The sequence below is a fragment of the Corythoichthys intestinalis genome, chromosome 1 (genome assembly GCF_030265065.1).
Source record: "Corythoichthys intestinalis isolate RoL2023-P3 chromosome 1, ASM3026506v1, whole genome shotgun sequence".
Taxonomy (NCBI): Eukaryota; Metazoa; Chordata; class Actinopteri; order Syngnathiformes; family Syngnathidae; genus Corythoichthys; species Corythoichthys intestinalis.
In genome coordinates, this window is record NC_080395.1 from 31,581,728 (window position 1) to 31,594,967 (window position 13,240).

The window sequence follows — 13,240 nt, forward strand, 5'->3', positions numbered from 1 at the left end:
GCCCTAATTTATTTTATGTTTGTAAATCTGACTGGAAGTCAGTACCTCACTCGTCATGAACCTCACTGCACGTCACTGGTGAGAGGCCATGGGAAAACTGTGAAATCTATAAAATGAAGAATATTGGGACGCTCGTTATGAAATTTTGGTTTTGCCTGTTAATTCAGTATGATATTGACAGCCTGCGATTGTTTTTATTGCAGATGGAAGTTTTGAGGGTGTGTTCTATTGGTTGTTGTTTAGAAATGTGCTTGTGCAGACAGCCATTGATTTCTCCTTTAGTATAAGCTCAGCACATGATTATGCTCTTTTTCCCGATATGCCCCTCGACTCCCTGACTGCATGTCATTATCAATACTTTGCGTACACCACACAGCCTTTTGATTCGCGCAGATGCAGTGCTTTTTCAGCCCATCAGTGCTTTTGACTTTGATCGTCTGCCGGCAAGACTTCGAGCTGCTGTTCTGTTTCATTTGAATGAAACATACCTTTAATCAAATGAGAGAGGTCCACAAAGCAGGATGAGATTCTTCTATTAGCATTATTCAAATTAGCAGGTAGTGTAAAGTGAACATTATTGTGTGCACATAGAGCTGAGCAGCTTGCCCAATAGCTTGCACGATCGTGTCCACCCTTCATGGATTAATGGGCCAGTTTATTTGAAGAGTGTTCATGTGCGGGTACGTGTGTGCACGTGTGCGTGTTCTATCATCCCATCTGTCTCTGTTAAAATAGGAACACTGTTGTGTTCAAAATGCTCAAATTGGATTATTTGCCTGGTTTTGTTTTCCCTCACATCCAGGCACAACAATAGACTAGCAACCACCATACAAATGAGCATCACGATTGCCTTCTTCAGTGATGACAAATTGTCCCACAGTGCGCACTGCTGCCGTGTTGGTTCGAACTAATGTGTTAGCTACTAAAGCTGACCCTCACTCCCTGTCCTGGAGGACTTTTTCCACCCCACATAACCACACAGATATCTGCGGCTGTCCCGGGGACATTAAGACAGCTGAAAGGTACGTGTTTGTGTGTCCTGACCAAAGAGCCCATTTACAGGCAGTACTCCAGCTACACTTGGTGGCAGGCGGTCACAGCCTCTAATAATAAGAAGCCCTAGTCTAAATCTGACCTGTTACGCAATTCACATTTGCCTCGTGGAAACAAACAGCGGAGAGGTCGCGGGCATGTGGGAGAGGAAAGGCTCAAGTGTTGCTTTGTGCCGCTGTATAATCTGCATCCGTAGCAGGATGCGTTATCCAAGCCTCTTATTTCTTCCACCAAGCAGTTCGGTTCGCGATGGTACGATTGGGAACAATAAACCCTCATCTGGATTGTGGCGATAGCAAGGATCAGCTACGCACACATAGCTTGATGTGATAATAGCATGACACATTAGCCCAATTCACATCAGAGCTGTAGAGGAAAGTCCCACAATAAACCGTCTTGATTTTCACACATAATCCAGAAAGCAGGCTGTTGCCGAACGGAATCTTACAATCAGGTAATTAGATCTGTGACGTTGTCATTGTCATTGTCTGGGGTGATGGATAAAATGCTTTCAGCCCAACCGGGCAACAGACATGAATGTCAGATGTGTAACTCTGGATAGTTGTGGCACTGTTTTAAAGTCATACCAGTTTAATATTACCTCCAAAGGTAATGACAGTACTTGGTTGTTTTTTCCCTTTACAGTTACAGAAGTGGCAATACTCTTTCAACCAATCATGAGCCATATAGCAAGGTAACACCATAGAACTCTTTCCAAACTGTTATTTAGTTAAAAGTGTGCATTAAAAAGTGGGTGGACAAGGGACAGATGTGGGCATTTCCTAGTTCTCTGGCAGCGGGCTGCTGAGCCCAAGCTGTGCTTGTGCAAATTCTTCCTGAATCCCTCTGGTAGTTACTCTTCTAACACCCCACATCAAATGATAATTTCGCGAGTTTGTTATATTAAAATTACACTTGGCCACAGATGTCTTGGCAATTGTAGAGCGAAGGATAAAATTTTAAATATTTGATATTTCAGTTTGACCAGGTCAGAGACATTTCAGCCATCTAAGACCAACTAATATAACTTGAAGGACATTTTGGGAGACTGCAGTAACTGCACCGACATAATGTTTGGTATTAAATGAAAGGTGTGTGTAAGGCATGATGGCAATCTGACTCTCATTCACCATCTCACCATGTGCATCCGTACAGTTCCTCTTCTATAAAATCATGTTAACACATGTATTGCTACCCATCAACGCGCAAATCGTTCAGGCCCTTTTTTCCCCAGTATATGCAGCTTTGATAAGTGAGGCTCCAGGAAAAGCCAAATTGATCTGAAGATACCCACACAGTAGTTCCAAAGGTACACCTTGATTGGAGGCTGGTTATACATTATAAAGAGGCAGTAGCACAGCTTTTTGGTCACAGGCCAGTGGGTAAGAGAGTACTGAACATTGAACCCTATTAAGGCTTAATAATTAATGTGGATTATTTCTCAAAACTCCCCAAATTACACTTAGAGTATAACAAAAAGATGTACATTAAATTGTAAATATTCCACCATCAGAAGACAATTAGTTTTACCCTGCTCTGTTGATGTTTTACCAGCAGCACTAAATGTGCTTCTGAGTGTTGAACATAGGTCCGTCTGTCTAACTGGAGCTTTCCCGCCAATCTGTCTCTTTGTGCCGTCCTGCATCCTGATCACATCTCGCCCTCCCTTCAAAATGGGCGTCTTTGCATGTGTATTTGTGTGTAGGCTTCAGAGGAATCCTCTATTCAAGCATGACAGCTCTCATCTATGCTTACACTGGGCCCCTTACCCAAACCCTCCATCACTAGCCCTTTGTCCAGTTCTGTGTGTATATGTGTGCGTGGCTGTACGTATTCAAAGGGTTTGTGTTGGTGTGCCACTCTGCTTGTATTTATCGGTTCGTATTCATGGGTGTTTTTGTTATGCACACGCACGCCTCCAGGGTGGTAATGTGTATGCTCTAAGAATTTGCCCGCCTGAAAAGCCACAATCTGACACCTGTGCGCTATTTGTGTGTGTGCGTACTGTAGGTCGTGGTTACATTGTTGTTGTTTTTCCTTTTAATGTACAGGTATGTTGATCAATTCAGTTCTCATCATTAACCTTTACAGGGCACGCGTTCAATAGCTCATTTGCTCCCAAAAACGTATAAATAGTTAAATAGGTTATGTTTTTTTGTTTCAGGGTCCCAAAAACGTATTTATTAGGGGTGTCAAACAATTAAAATTTTTATTTGAGTTATTTACAGCTTAAAAATTAATTAATCGTAATTAATTGCAATTAATCGCAATTCAAACCATCTATAAAATATGCCATATTTTTCTGTAAATTATTGTTGGAATGGAAAGATAAGACCCAAGATGGATATATACATTCAACATATGGTACATAAGTACTAGAGGTGTGCAAAATTTCCGATTCTTAGATTATTCGCGATTTGGCCGTGGAAGATTCGAGAACGATTCACAAACATCCAAATTCCGATTATTGAAATATGCCAAGTAAAGCGGAAGTACAACACACTCAGCGCGCCGCGCGGTCAATGAGGAACGGAGCAAGAGTAGCTAAACATCATGCTTCTCGTTACCCGGCCCCTCGGGTAATGCCAATGCTCAACTCACGGCTCTAGCTCAACTCACGCCACGAGATAAAAAAAAAACACAACAACATACCTGACTGCTGCCGAAAAGCTGCTACAAAGTACATCCACATAATGTTACGGTAGATATCATTTATATAGGACTAGATGCATTACAGATTTGGTAGCGTTAGCAGCACACCTACAAAAAGCTAGATGCGGGCATTAGTAAGCGGCCGCCATCTTAAAGCAGTACACTTCCCTGCAAGGCTGTTGAGCGAACCTTCCAAACAAACCTAATTAACTTTTTATCTAAAATACTCCTAAATCGGTAAAATATTGGCTTGAATCTATCTTTAAAATAGTTTTAAAACTTTCACATGTCGAAAGTAGACAAAAGGGAAATTATGGAATAACGGGAGCAATTTTAACAACTTTAACGGTTGATTCACAACATTAAATTAATTGAATGTAATTTAAAGCTGCTGATACAGAATGTGGACTGGAGTTTTTTTATTTACTGTTATTTTTGTATATTTGTTTACTGCTATATGTTAACTTGATACTGAAATAGTAGTTTGGTTTAGCCTGAGAGTATTTTTGAACAATTTTGGAACTAATGTACAAAACATTTTAAAAAATTTCATTTTAATAAAATTTGGAAAATTTTCAATCGAAAAATAAACTAGTAGCCGCCATTGTTGATGCCAATAATTACTTACACAATGCTCATGGGTGCTGAAGCCTATAAAATCAGTTGCACCCAAGCGACAGCAGAGGGCGACAAAACTCAGAAAAACACAACAAGTGCACAGAAAAAACACAACAAGTACACATTTCACCGTACTGTCATTTTAATTTGAGCGGGGCACGTGCGTTAATTGCATCAAATATTTTAACGTGATTAATTTTTTAAAAAATTAATTACCGCCCGTTAACGCGATAATTTCGACAGCCCTATTATTTATACGTCTTTTACGTCTTTTTTGACAAGAGGCATCTCTAGATTCTGTTGCACCTAAACTGAAATGCACAACGCTCAAAACTCATTTTAAAGCCATAAAACTGGCCACTGGAGGGCAGTAGCGAATTTTGGAAGAACTCGTCTCGGGCCAAGAAAGGAAGTGGAGAAAAATAGTGAGGAAACGGAATTTGGAGGGATCTTGTGAAGACGCGTGAGAATTTGAGAAAAATGTGGAGAACGATCGGACAAAAAAGGCAAAGGACACTGGAGGAGTGTTTTGAAAAGAAAATGAAACCATTGTCAAAGAAGGATTAAAAAAAATCTATCTTGATGAGACAACAGCGTCAGGTTCCACATGCGTTCTGCCGAGCTCACGTTGCGTGACTCCTGAGCCCGAGGTTGAAAACAACGATAAAGATGATGATGATGAAAAAAGTGACAGCGATCTTGATCCGGACTCATCAGATTACTGGGAGCCACCGTTGTTATGTGCGCAAATAGTTCAACAGTTCAATAGTTTAGTTATGTATAAATAAATTGTTTCTTTGTGATCAAAAGCTCTATTTGTCTTGTTGTTTATGTTATTTTGTAAAAGGAAAACATTATTCAGATGTTTGGGATGTAACTAAAGCAAAAAATAGCTGTGTTAAAGTCAAACCTATGTTTGAAATGTATGCTTTCACTAAAAAAACAAAATTTCCCTGTTTTTTCATCAGAAATTGGAAAATTGCGCAAACTAAGCTATTTTCTAATGCTGATTTCTAAAGAATGGAAAAAGAAATGAACTAATTTTTTTTTCTGCTGAAAGAAGAGAGTAATCTTTTGGTGCGTTCCATGTTTATGTAGCAATAGAACAGAATTTTCTGTGGGCCTTGCAAAATCAGTGAAAATCCAGTAAAACGGCCGGGAGCGAAGGGCCTTGCTCCGGTGAAAATGGCTGAGAGTGAATGAGATAGTGAATATTCTTATTTCTTGAAAAATATTTATTGTTATTTTTATTTAAAAACAAACAAAAATGGGGGCTTAAACAGGCATGCTTTAAAAGCCTGGCCTTTTAACCCCTTTGGACCTGTGCAGGCTACTGAAGGACTGACGCATTCGTGTGTCTAAATCAATAAATACACTGAATTTAGTTGCTATTGCCACTGGTCTGAAGGGGTTAATAATGAAAAAAGGAATTTAAACAAATGTTATGTTATTAAATTGTTTTGGGGAGGGCCATAACCAGATTGTATTTTTGTTTTAATTCATCTTACGTTTGTTTTAGTAACATTTTATTAATTTATATTTAATCATTTAAAAAACGTATTAATAATGAAACTGTGTAATTATAAATGAGGTCTGGCAACAACTTACGTGTACATCACATTTAGGGTCATGTATGGCACACCTTTATACCAAATGTTAATATTGTGGCCTACATGACCCAAAATATGGTTTTCCCATATGTGGATGCCAAGTCTTTAAGAGGTTTATTACATTACCCAAAATTTTCACTTGTCACATAAAGGGTTAAAGGCTTTCCGATTCGTGGCAATAAAGAAAACGATCTAAGCCCTCAGCCAGCTGCTGAGCATAAAGACCCCCAAACGCCTCCCTTTTCTCTCAGAGCGTCCCACTGCCACCCCCTCCTTATGTTTTGTGTTGGACTGAGCCTCACTCCACGTGCAGCAGCAGTCGCTCAGAAGCGTGGAGGAGGACTTCCCCCCGCAGGAATGTGTGACTGCCTGGCAGACTGCATTACCCACACACACAGAATGCTTTGCACGTTGCGAGTCTCGCTCATCTGGCCAATCTGATCTTGTGGGTGTAACAATTTCATACTAGAACTGTATTCACTGTATTTTCTTTATTATTATTCAGGGACCTTTGCCAAAGGAGCTGTACTCTCACTGGTGTTTGTGTGTGTGACCTCTTGTCTACGGTTTTATTATAGAAAAGGGGTTGTTTATGATGAATATGTGGCTGCATTCGCTTTTGGTATCCATTTAATTCCATTCATTCATTTTTAGAAGTGCTTGTTGCTTATGCTTTCAAGGGCTGTAGGTGAATTGGATCCTGGATTCTTAGCAGGTTTAGGGCATCACAGGGACTCATCTTTGTCATGAGCCACATTGTACTTCTGGTTTCCTTCGGTGGGGCATTGTCTGCCAAATAGGGTTGCTATGATTAATCGTCAACTAATCGATTATCAAATTAACAGCTAGTTTGACACCTGAGTCATCATTTAGAGACATTGTTGACCTAAAATTGTTCAAATCCTTTTTCAAGGTCTTTGATAGCAAATATACACATATTTTTCCTTTTTAATTTCTCTTTAAAACCACAAAATTTGAAAAAAATGAAGGAATCTTTATTCTGACTTTTTGTGTTCTTAAAAAAGGGGGATACTACATATTCTCCTTATATTTTTCTTTAAATATTTTTATTTAGTTTTTATTTTGTTATTTATTTAGATAATTTAATTAAAAAAATAAAAATAAAAAAAACTGATAAACAGGTAAATTAAACATGCACGATAATATCGGTTACCGGCCGATTTTGGCCATTATGACATCACACAGATAATCCAGATTTTAAAAATTCAACCGATAATGCAATCTGATAATTGTATACTGGATTTAGCCTCCATATGTGCGCAACCGAAGCAGTTTTGGCTACTTCTTCACCCCGGTTTCTCGAGCGTTCCCCCACGGCGTGCGGGACGCGAGTTGTGCACCTCCGTCTGGAGCAGAGCCAGGCCCCGAATATGCTGTGGCGAGCCGGCCGGGGCGGGCGGATATCCGGTACGAACGTAGCTACCGCCGCCACTCATCTCCGGTTCAACTCATCGAGCACTACGGCCAGATCGGGGCCTTGTGCTGGTGCTAATTTGGTGGCCAGACTGACTGAATGGCACAGGTGGGATGCCGGACGAGAGATGTTTTTTTTACCGAAGTGACCCGAGAGCCCAAGCCCCGGATAAAAAAATTGGTGCTCGTATAAACGGCATTTTCTTCATGAAAAACATGCCGATCACATTAGTTTCACCACGGACATTTGGACAAGTGATGTCTAGTAAGCATGCTTATCATGACGGCACAGTGGTTAGATAATTTGAATATGCACCAAACCACACTCACAAAGAGTTCAGCCAGTCAGTAATGCATTCAGTACGCTGTAAATTTTTTATGTCTTAATCGGGGCATTCTTCTTAAATCTAGTCAAATAATGGTTTCCATCTTGTTTTAAGTGTTAAAGACTAGTTAACAGATGAATGCGCAAGATGATTCCACTTACTTGAAGTAAATATTGCCATTTGTTCTTATTAAGCCCATACATCTTTAAAAAAAAAAAAATTTCACCTAAACCAAGAAAAAATTGCTTTCAAATAATGGTTTGAGCTATAACTATTCTTGAATAAAGAACATTTCTGACAAGTTTTTTTAGGATTAAGTATAATAATTTATTCCTAAAAATAAGGCTTTTAACCCATAAGAACCCAGACCCATTTTTCCTTGCATGAAAATTATGTGGTGTATACCACAGACCAAGTGGACCACATGAAACACATTTTTGATGTTTTTTTCAAAATAAAAGTTTTTCATACCATAGATCTGCATTGTTACATATTTGCCACATTGGGCGTTAGTAGTAAAGATGTTCTTAATTTAACAGTAAGTAAACATGACCATTTTTAGTGCTCAGCAACATGTAAACTGCCTTTTTATTTGCATTTTAACAACACATATCAAAGCTCTGACTTTAATGACAAGATTTAACATAAAATTATTTAGCTTTGCTTAGTGTAAAAAAATAAATATTGGAATTGTATCAAAAATAAATAATACTGCTTATTTTGGGGCATTTAACAAGCTACCATGGGTACAGAGAACGGAACAACAAACCTGTAAACATTAGATGTGCAAATAAATAAAAATGCTGATGAAAAATAGAACCCACATCATCAGCACCATGTCTGAAAAATGTTCAAAGTTCGTTCCTCTGTTGAGTATCGGACAAGCCTTTTAGCCTATGCCAAATGGTAAAACTTGAAACAGTTTCGTTCCTCGGTGAGGCAAAGACACACATCACATTTCTCACAGAGGGTGGTAGTTGCGTAAACTTTGCAGAGTTTGCAGCGTCCACGTTTTTCACATTTCAGATGCCAGTGTGCAACTTGATCAGAGCGAACATCATCTGGAACTCCAACACGAACTCTCTTGGGGGGTGGGGGTGGTGACGGAGATGCTTCGCTAAGTGATGGTCGGCCTCTTCGTGTCTGCGTAAGAATGAGGCTAGTGGCAACTTCCGCCTGGAAGCTCTTTTGTCGCAGTGTATTTTTGACACCAAGTAGTTTACAGTCACGGCGGTAGATCAACCCTGCATTAACCAGACCTAACATGATGCTGTGCCAGAACAAGTACAGGTACCACCTCCGTGACCTCATGTGGTACTTGCACCTTGCAATGCATCCATCAAGGAGATCTACTCCTCCCATGAGCGTGTTGTACTCCCTTACAATGTGTGGCCATCTGACCTCTAAAAATTTCTTGTCTGCTTTGCTCCAGCGTCGGACGGTATCTTGAGGCTCAACTACACAGTAGGATGAGATCAAGATAACAGATTTGTTGTCATACCACTTGACAATGGCCAGCCTTTCTTCTTTTTTCCACCCTGGCGTCAATAGATCCTCTTCCTGTCTTGGCAAGACTTTTCTCATCTTCAAGCTGACACCCAGCCAAGCGATTGCCACGCAGAGTTCCCACAAAGTAGATCTTTCGTTGAAGAAGGTTGAGCACCAGCGGTGCTGAAGAGAAAAGATTGTCGGCAAACACTTTGTAATTCTGGTCTGACGGAAGAGTTTCACAAAGCTTGACCACGACAAAATCATAAAAGATTCCTGAGGAAGAACAGCGACTCCAAATTTTAAACCCCCAAGGATGGGGCTTGCCCTTCACATACTTTCTTATTAGACTGTGTGTCCCTCTGAATGACACCATTTGCTCATCAATCGAGTTGTGCTCTTCCGGAGTGATATCCAGACATTGTTTGCGAAACATATCCAACCATGGCCGGATCTTCCAACACTTATCTTCTGCTTGCCTGATTGATAAGTCAGTGTGGTCAGTGAAATATAAATTGACCAGCAGGTTCTGAGAACGATTATGTGACATGACCTCAGCAACCATGGGACATCTTGTGTCATTTTCCCAGTACGCACAATTTCCTGTCAGTTGACAAAGACCCATTCGCAGTTAAAGACCAATCATGATTTCCAGTTCTTTTACAGTGGTGTTCACATTGTTTTGCTTTTCCGACTTTTGTACACTGTACAAATGTGTTTGTTCTTTGAGTAATTCAAGCATTTCTGTTGTTATGAACTTTCTAAAGTACTCAAGAGGACTACGAAGAATGTCTGGAGGTGTGACATGTAGTCCTTTGAATGTGCACTCAGGGGTTTCAAAAGGTTTGCTCCTCCAAGAAAGGTGTTTTCTACCTTGGACAGTTCCTTCTGCTTCTTGTTTTTTTGCCTAGGTTGGACCTATTTTATTTTAATTCACTATTGCCTAATTCATAACACTGACTTGACTCGTCACTCTCCATGTCTTACTTGGTAGGATTGTAAAGAGGGTTATCAGGGACTTCATCTGAGCTATCCATTTGCATTTTTGTGGGATCAGCATAAGATAGTAAATTGTAAAAATTGTTTTGTAACACAAAATACTTCACCATTATTTTATATTTTTGTTTGGTCAGTACACTTTTGACAAGCAGAACATATATGAACTGAATATAACATACTACTAAATTAATTCGGTGGATTATTACCATTTCTGCTATTGTGACAAATAGGTCACATCAATCTCTTCATTCTGATTTTGGGGCTGAAAGCCCGATGTGACATTTATGTCACAGCGATATTTCCCACTTTGGTTTGATATTAATTTATTCAATAAATATGGTGAGACCAAGTTGAATGTAAGGTAGGACATGTTATCAAAGCATTACAAGTGTCAAACGACTTTGAAATTACCTGTAGTATCAAATAACAACTTTTTGAAATTGTCTGGTTCCTTGAAGTCAGCACACCAGCAGAACCACCATTTTGGAGAGACTACTTCCTGACAGAGTCACATGATTATCACATGATCTTCACAACAGGATGTTCCGTATGTGCCGCTTAGGGTTTTAATGAGTTGAAGTCAGACATAAAGCTTTATATCAAAGAGACTGAGGCGTTCAAAGTGTTTGTGACCCTGGCGCCACCGTGGGTTCTTATGGGTTAAGCTTATTTTCAGCTAGCTATTTTTCTTCAAGAAATCTGAGTAAAATATACTTGAAGCTCGCACAGATAATTTCACTTATTTCCAATAGATTTACACTAAATACAAGGGAATTTAACTACTAGTTTTAAGGTGTGTTTTTGCAGTGTAGTAATGTTATATGTTAGGAATAGCTTACTTTTAAAGGCATTTTTGTGCAGCTTAGGTATTTACTCTGTAAGTAATTGTTGCCAAAAGTTTACCATTACACAATGTCAGACAATCTGTCTTTATGCAGATGTTGGAATTTACTACTTGTTCACATTTGATGTTGAAACAAAGAGCAATAAATTCTATTTTTGCACAGTAATATTTGCTCTTGTATATACTTTAAAATGTTACATAAATCTTGTAATAGAATTATCGGCTTGACATTATCGGTTATCGGTTGGAACGAGGAGGAAGTTATCAGTTTCAGTTGGAAAAATGTATTATCGTGCATCACTAATATAAAGTTTTTGTTTAACATATTTGGATTTTCAATTTTTAAAAAACCTACACATTCTTTTCATTTTTATCAAAAAGGTAAAAGACTACAGAAATGTGTTAAAATTCTTTTTTTGTGCTGGATCTGGCCCAAGTGCCTTGAGTTTGGCACCGGTGCCTTATACTGGCAGAAAATGGGTGACAGAAAATCGTGAGTGAATTTGACCTACATTGGATATCAAAATGGGGGAAAAAAACAATAACCTTAATTTTAACTGTTTTTTTTTATATGTGTAAATTCTGTTGAATTTCTTTATCTTGTATTTTAAGGAAGCAAAATCAAAATCGGGTACCAGCATTGTTTGACAGGTGACAAATGTACAAACCTTGGCAGAGATCTGCACTTCTTGAGTGCTCTTGTTTAAATGAAACTGCAGTCCAGCCAGATTTTGAATCATGTCTGATAGCTCTGTCCATAATGTAATGAGAGTTAGTGGAAGTCTTGTTGGCCTCCTTTTTACAAAGCCGCATATGTTACATTGATAAGCAGCGATGAAGGCAGCAACAGTGGTGCATTGACTGTCGTGTAAATGGAACAGGTGGAAGGACTGTGCGCCTCATTCAAAATGCAGATGCTCCTGACACGTCTCCGCCACTGGATGCCAGATTGCTTCATAAACCTTTGAGGCGGACCTTGTTTGTATCATCAACTTACTTTCATGGAGACAATCTTCATGTGAAGGAGTCTTTTGCAACATTTTTTTTTTTAGAGCTGCTGCTTATCAGCTGACCTCTTGTGGGACTCATGAGTTCCCTTTCGAGCTCTTTCTAAAAATACATCCAATTCATGTTAACACTTTATAGGGCACTCATTTCATTTATTGGCTGCCATTGACGGCGCTAGACGTCCAATCCATTTTTCTCTGGGAGAGCTAATGCAGGGCTGTTAAGCACTGATAACCCAATTCAGACAAACTTTACTTGGCAACTGCTTGTGAAAAAAATGCTTATTTTGTAGTTGCCTGTGTGTCTGCAAGGGAGCAGACGGTGACATCGCCCCTGACACTCAGCTGACATGGAACGTCTAAATATATTCTGTTTTGAGGCAACCAAAGTGGAAAAATTGTGCCACACACCCTGTAAGAACAAGACATTTTTGAGTTGGAACAAACGCCCATGCTGCATTTGTCGATGTGTTGAGTGAAAACGAATGTTTTGGAAATTTGAGCATCAATATACACAGCTCATCCTTAGCATAATATCACCGAGATGCACAACATTTTTTTGCACTTTGTCCAAAATGTGGCAGCACTGACTGTGTGGTACTACTTCCTTTGCTTCATCTAGATGCGACAGAGGAGTTTTTCGAGTATGACGCGGAGGAGTTTCTGGTGTTCCTGACCCTGCTCATCACAGAGGGACGGACGCCAGAATATTCGGTGAAGGGCAGGACCGAGGGGCTGCACTGTCCGCCCGCCCAGTCGGCCATGCCACCTCTTCACAAGCATGAATGCAGTGAGAAAGTGCCACAGGTATAACAACTGCACTTCATTCTTGAATGGTATTTTTTTTTATATTTCACAATCACAATTCCTTAAAAGCCCCTGAACAAGTGTCTTGTGAGTCTCTATAGGGCCCTAACATGTTTTATGATAGCCTAGCCTCAATTTGTCCATGTCTAAAGTGTCGGCAGGCGCGGCGGACTCGTTCAGAGGTGATCCTGCTTTGGAGGAATAATATCCCCATCATGATCGAGGTCATGCTCCTGCCTGACTGTTGCTATGGCGACGAATGCTCACCGAGTGACCCTATCAGTGACCCGGTCATCAAGCAAGACGCGTTGTTGCTGGAGAGATGGACGTTGCAGCCAGTTCCGAGACAGTAAGAGCAAACAATATTTATTCAATTTCGATTGTTACATTAATACAAAGTAA

The 13,240-nt window shown here is 39.7% G+C and overlaps 1 protein-coding gene across 1 annotated transcript in view; it reads left to right on the forward strand.

Annotated features, from left to right (window-relative positions):
* The window catches only part of atosa (atos homolog A), a 59,872-nt gene that overhangs the window by 29,274 nt on the left and 17,358 nt on the right, over positions 1-13,240 (forward strand). Inside the window, exons 2-3 of the mRNA XM_057831478.1 lie at positions 12,654-12,838; positions 12,991-13,187. Of these exons, the coding sequence (XP_057687461.1) occupies positions 12,654-12,838; positions 12,991-13,187 (382 nt within the window). The remainder of the gene's footprint in view (positions 1-12,653; positions 12,839-12,990; positions 13,188-13,240) is intronic.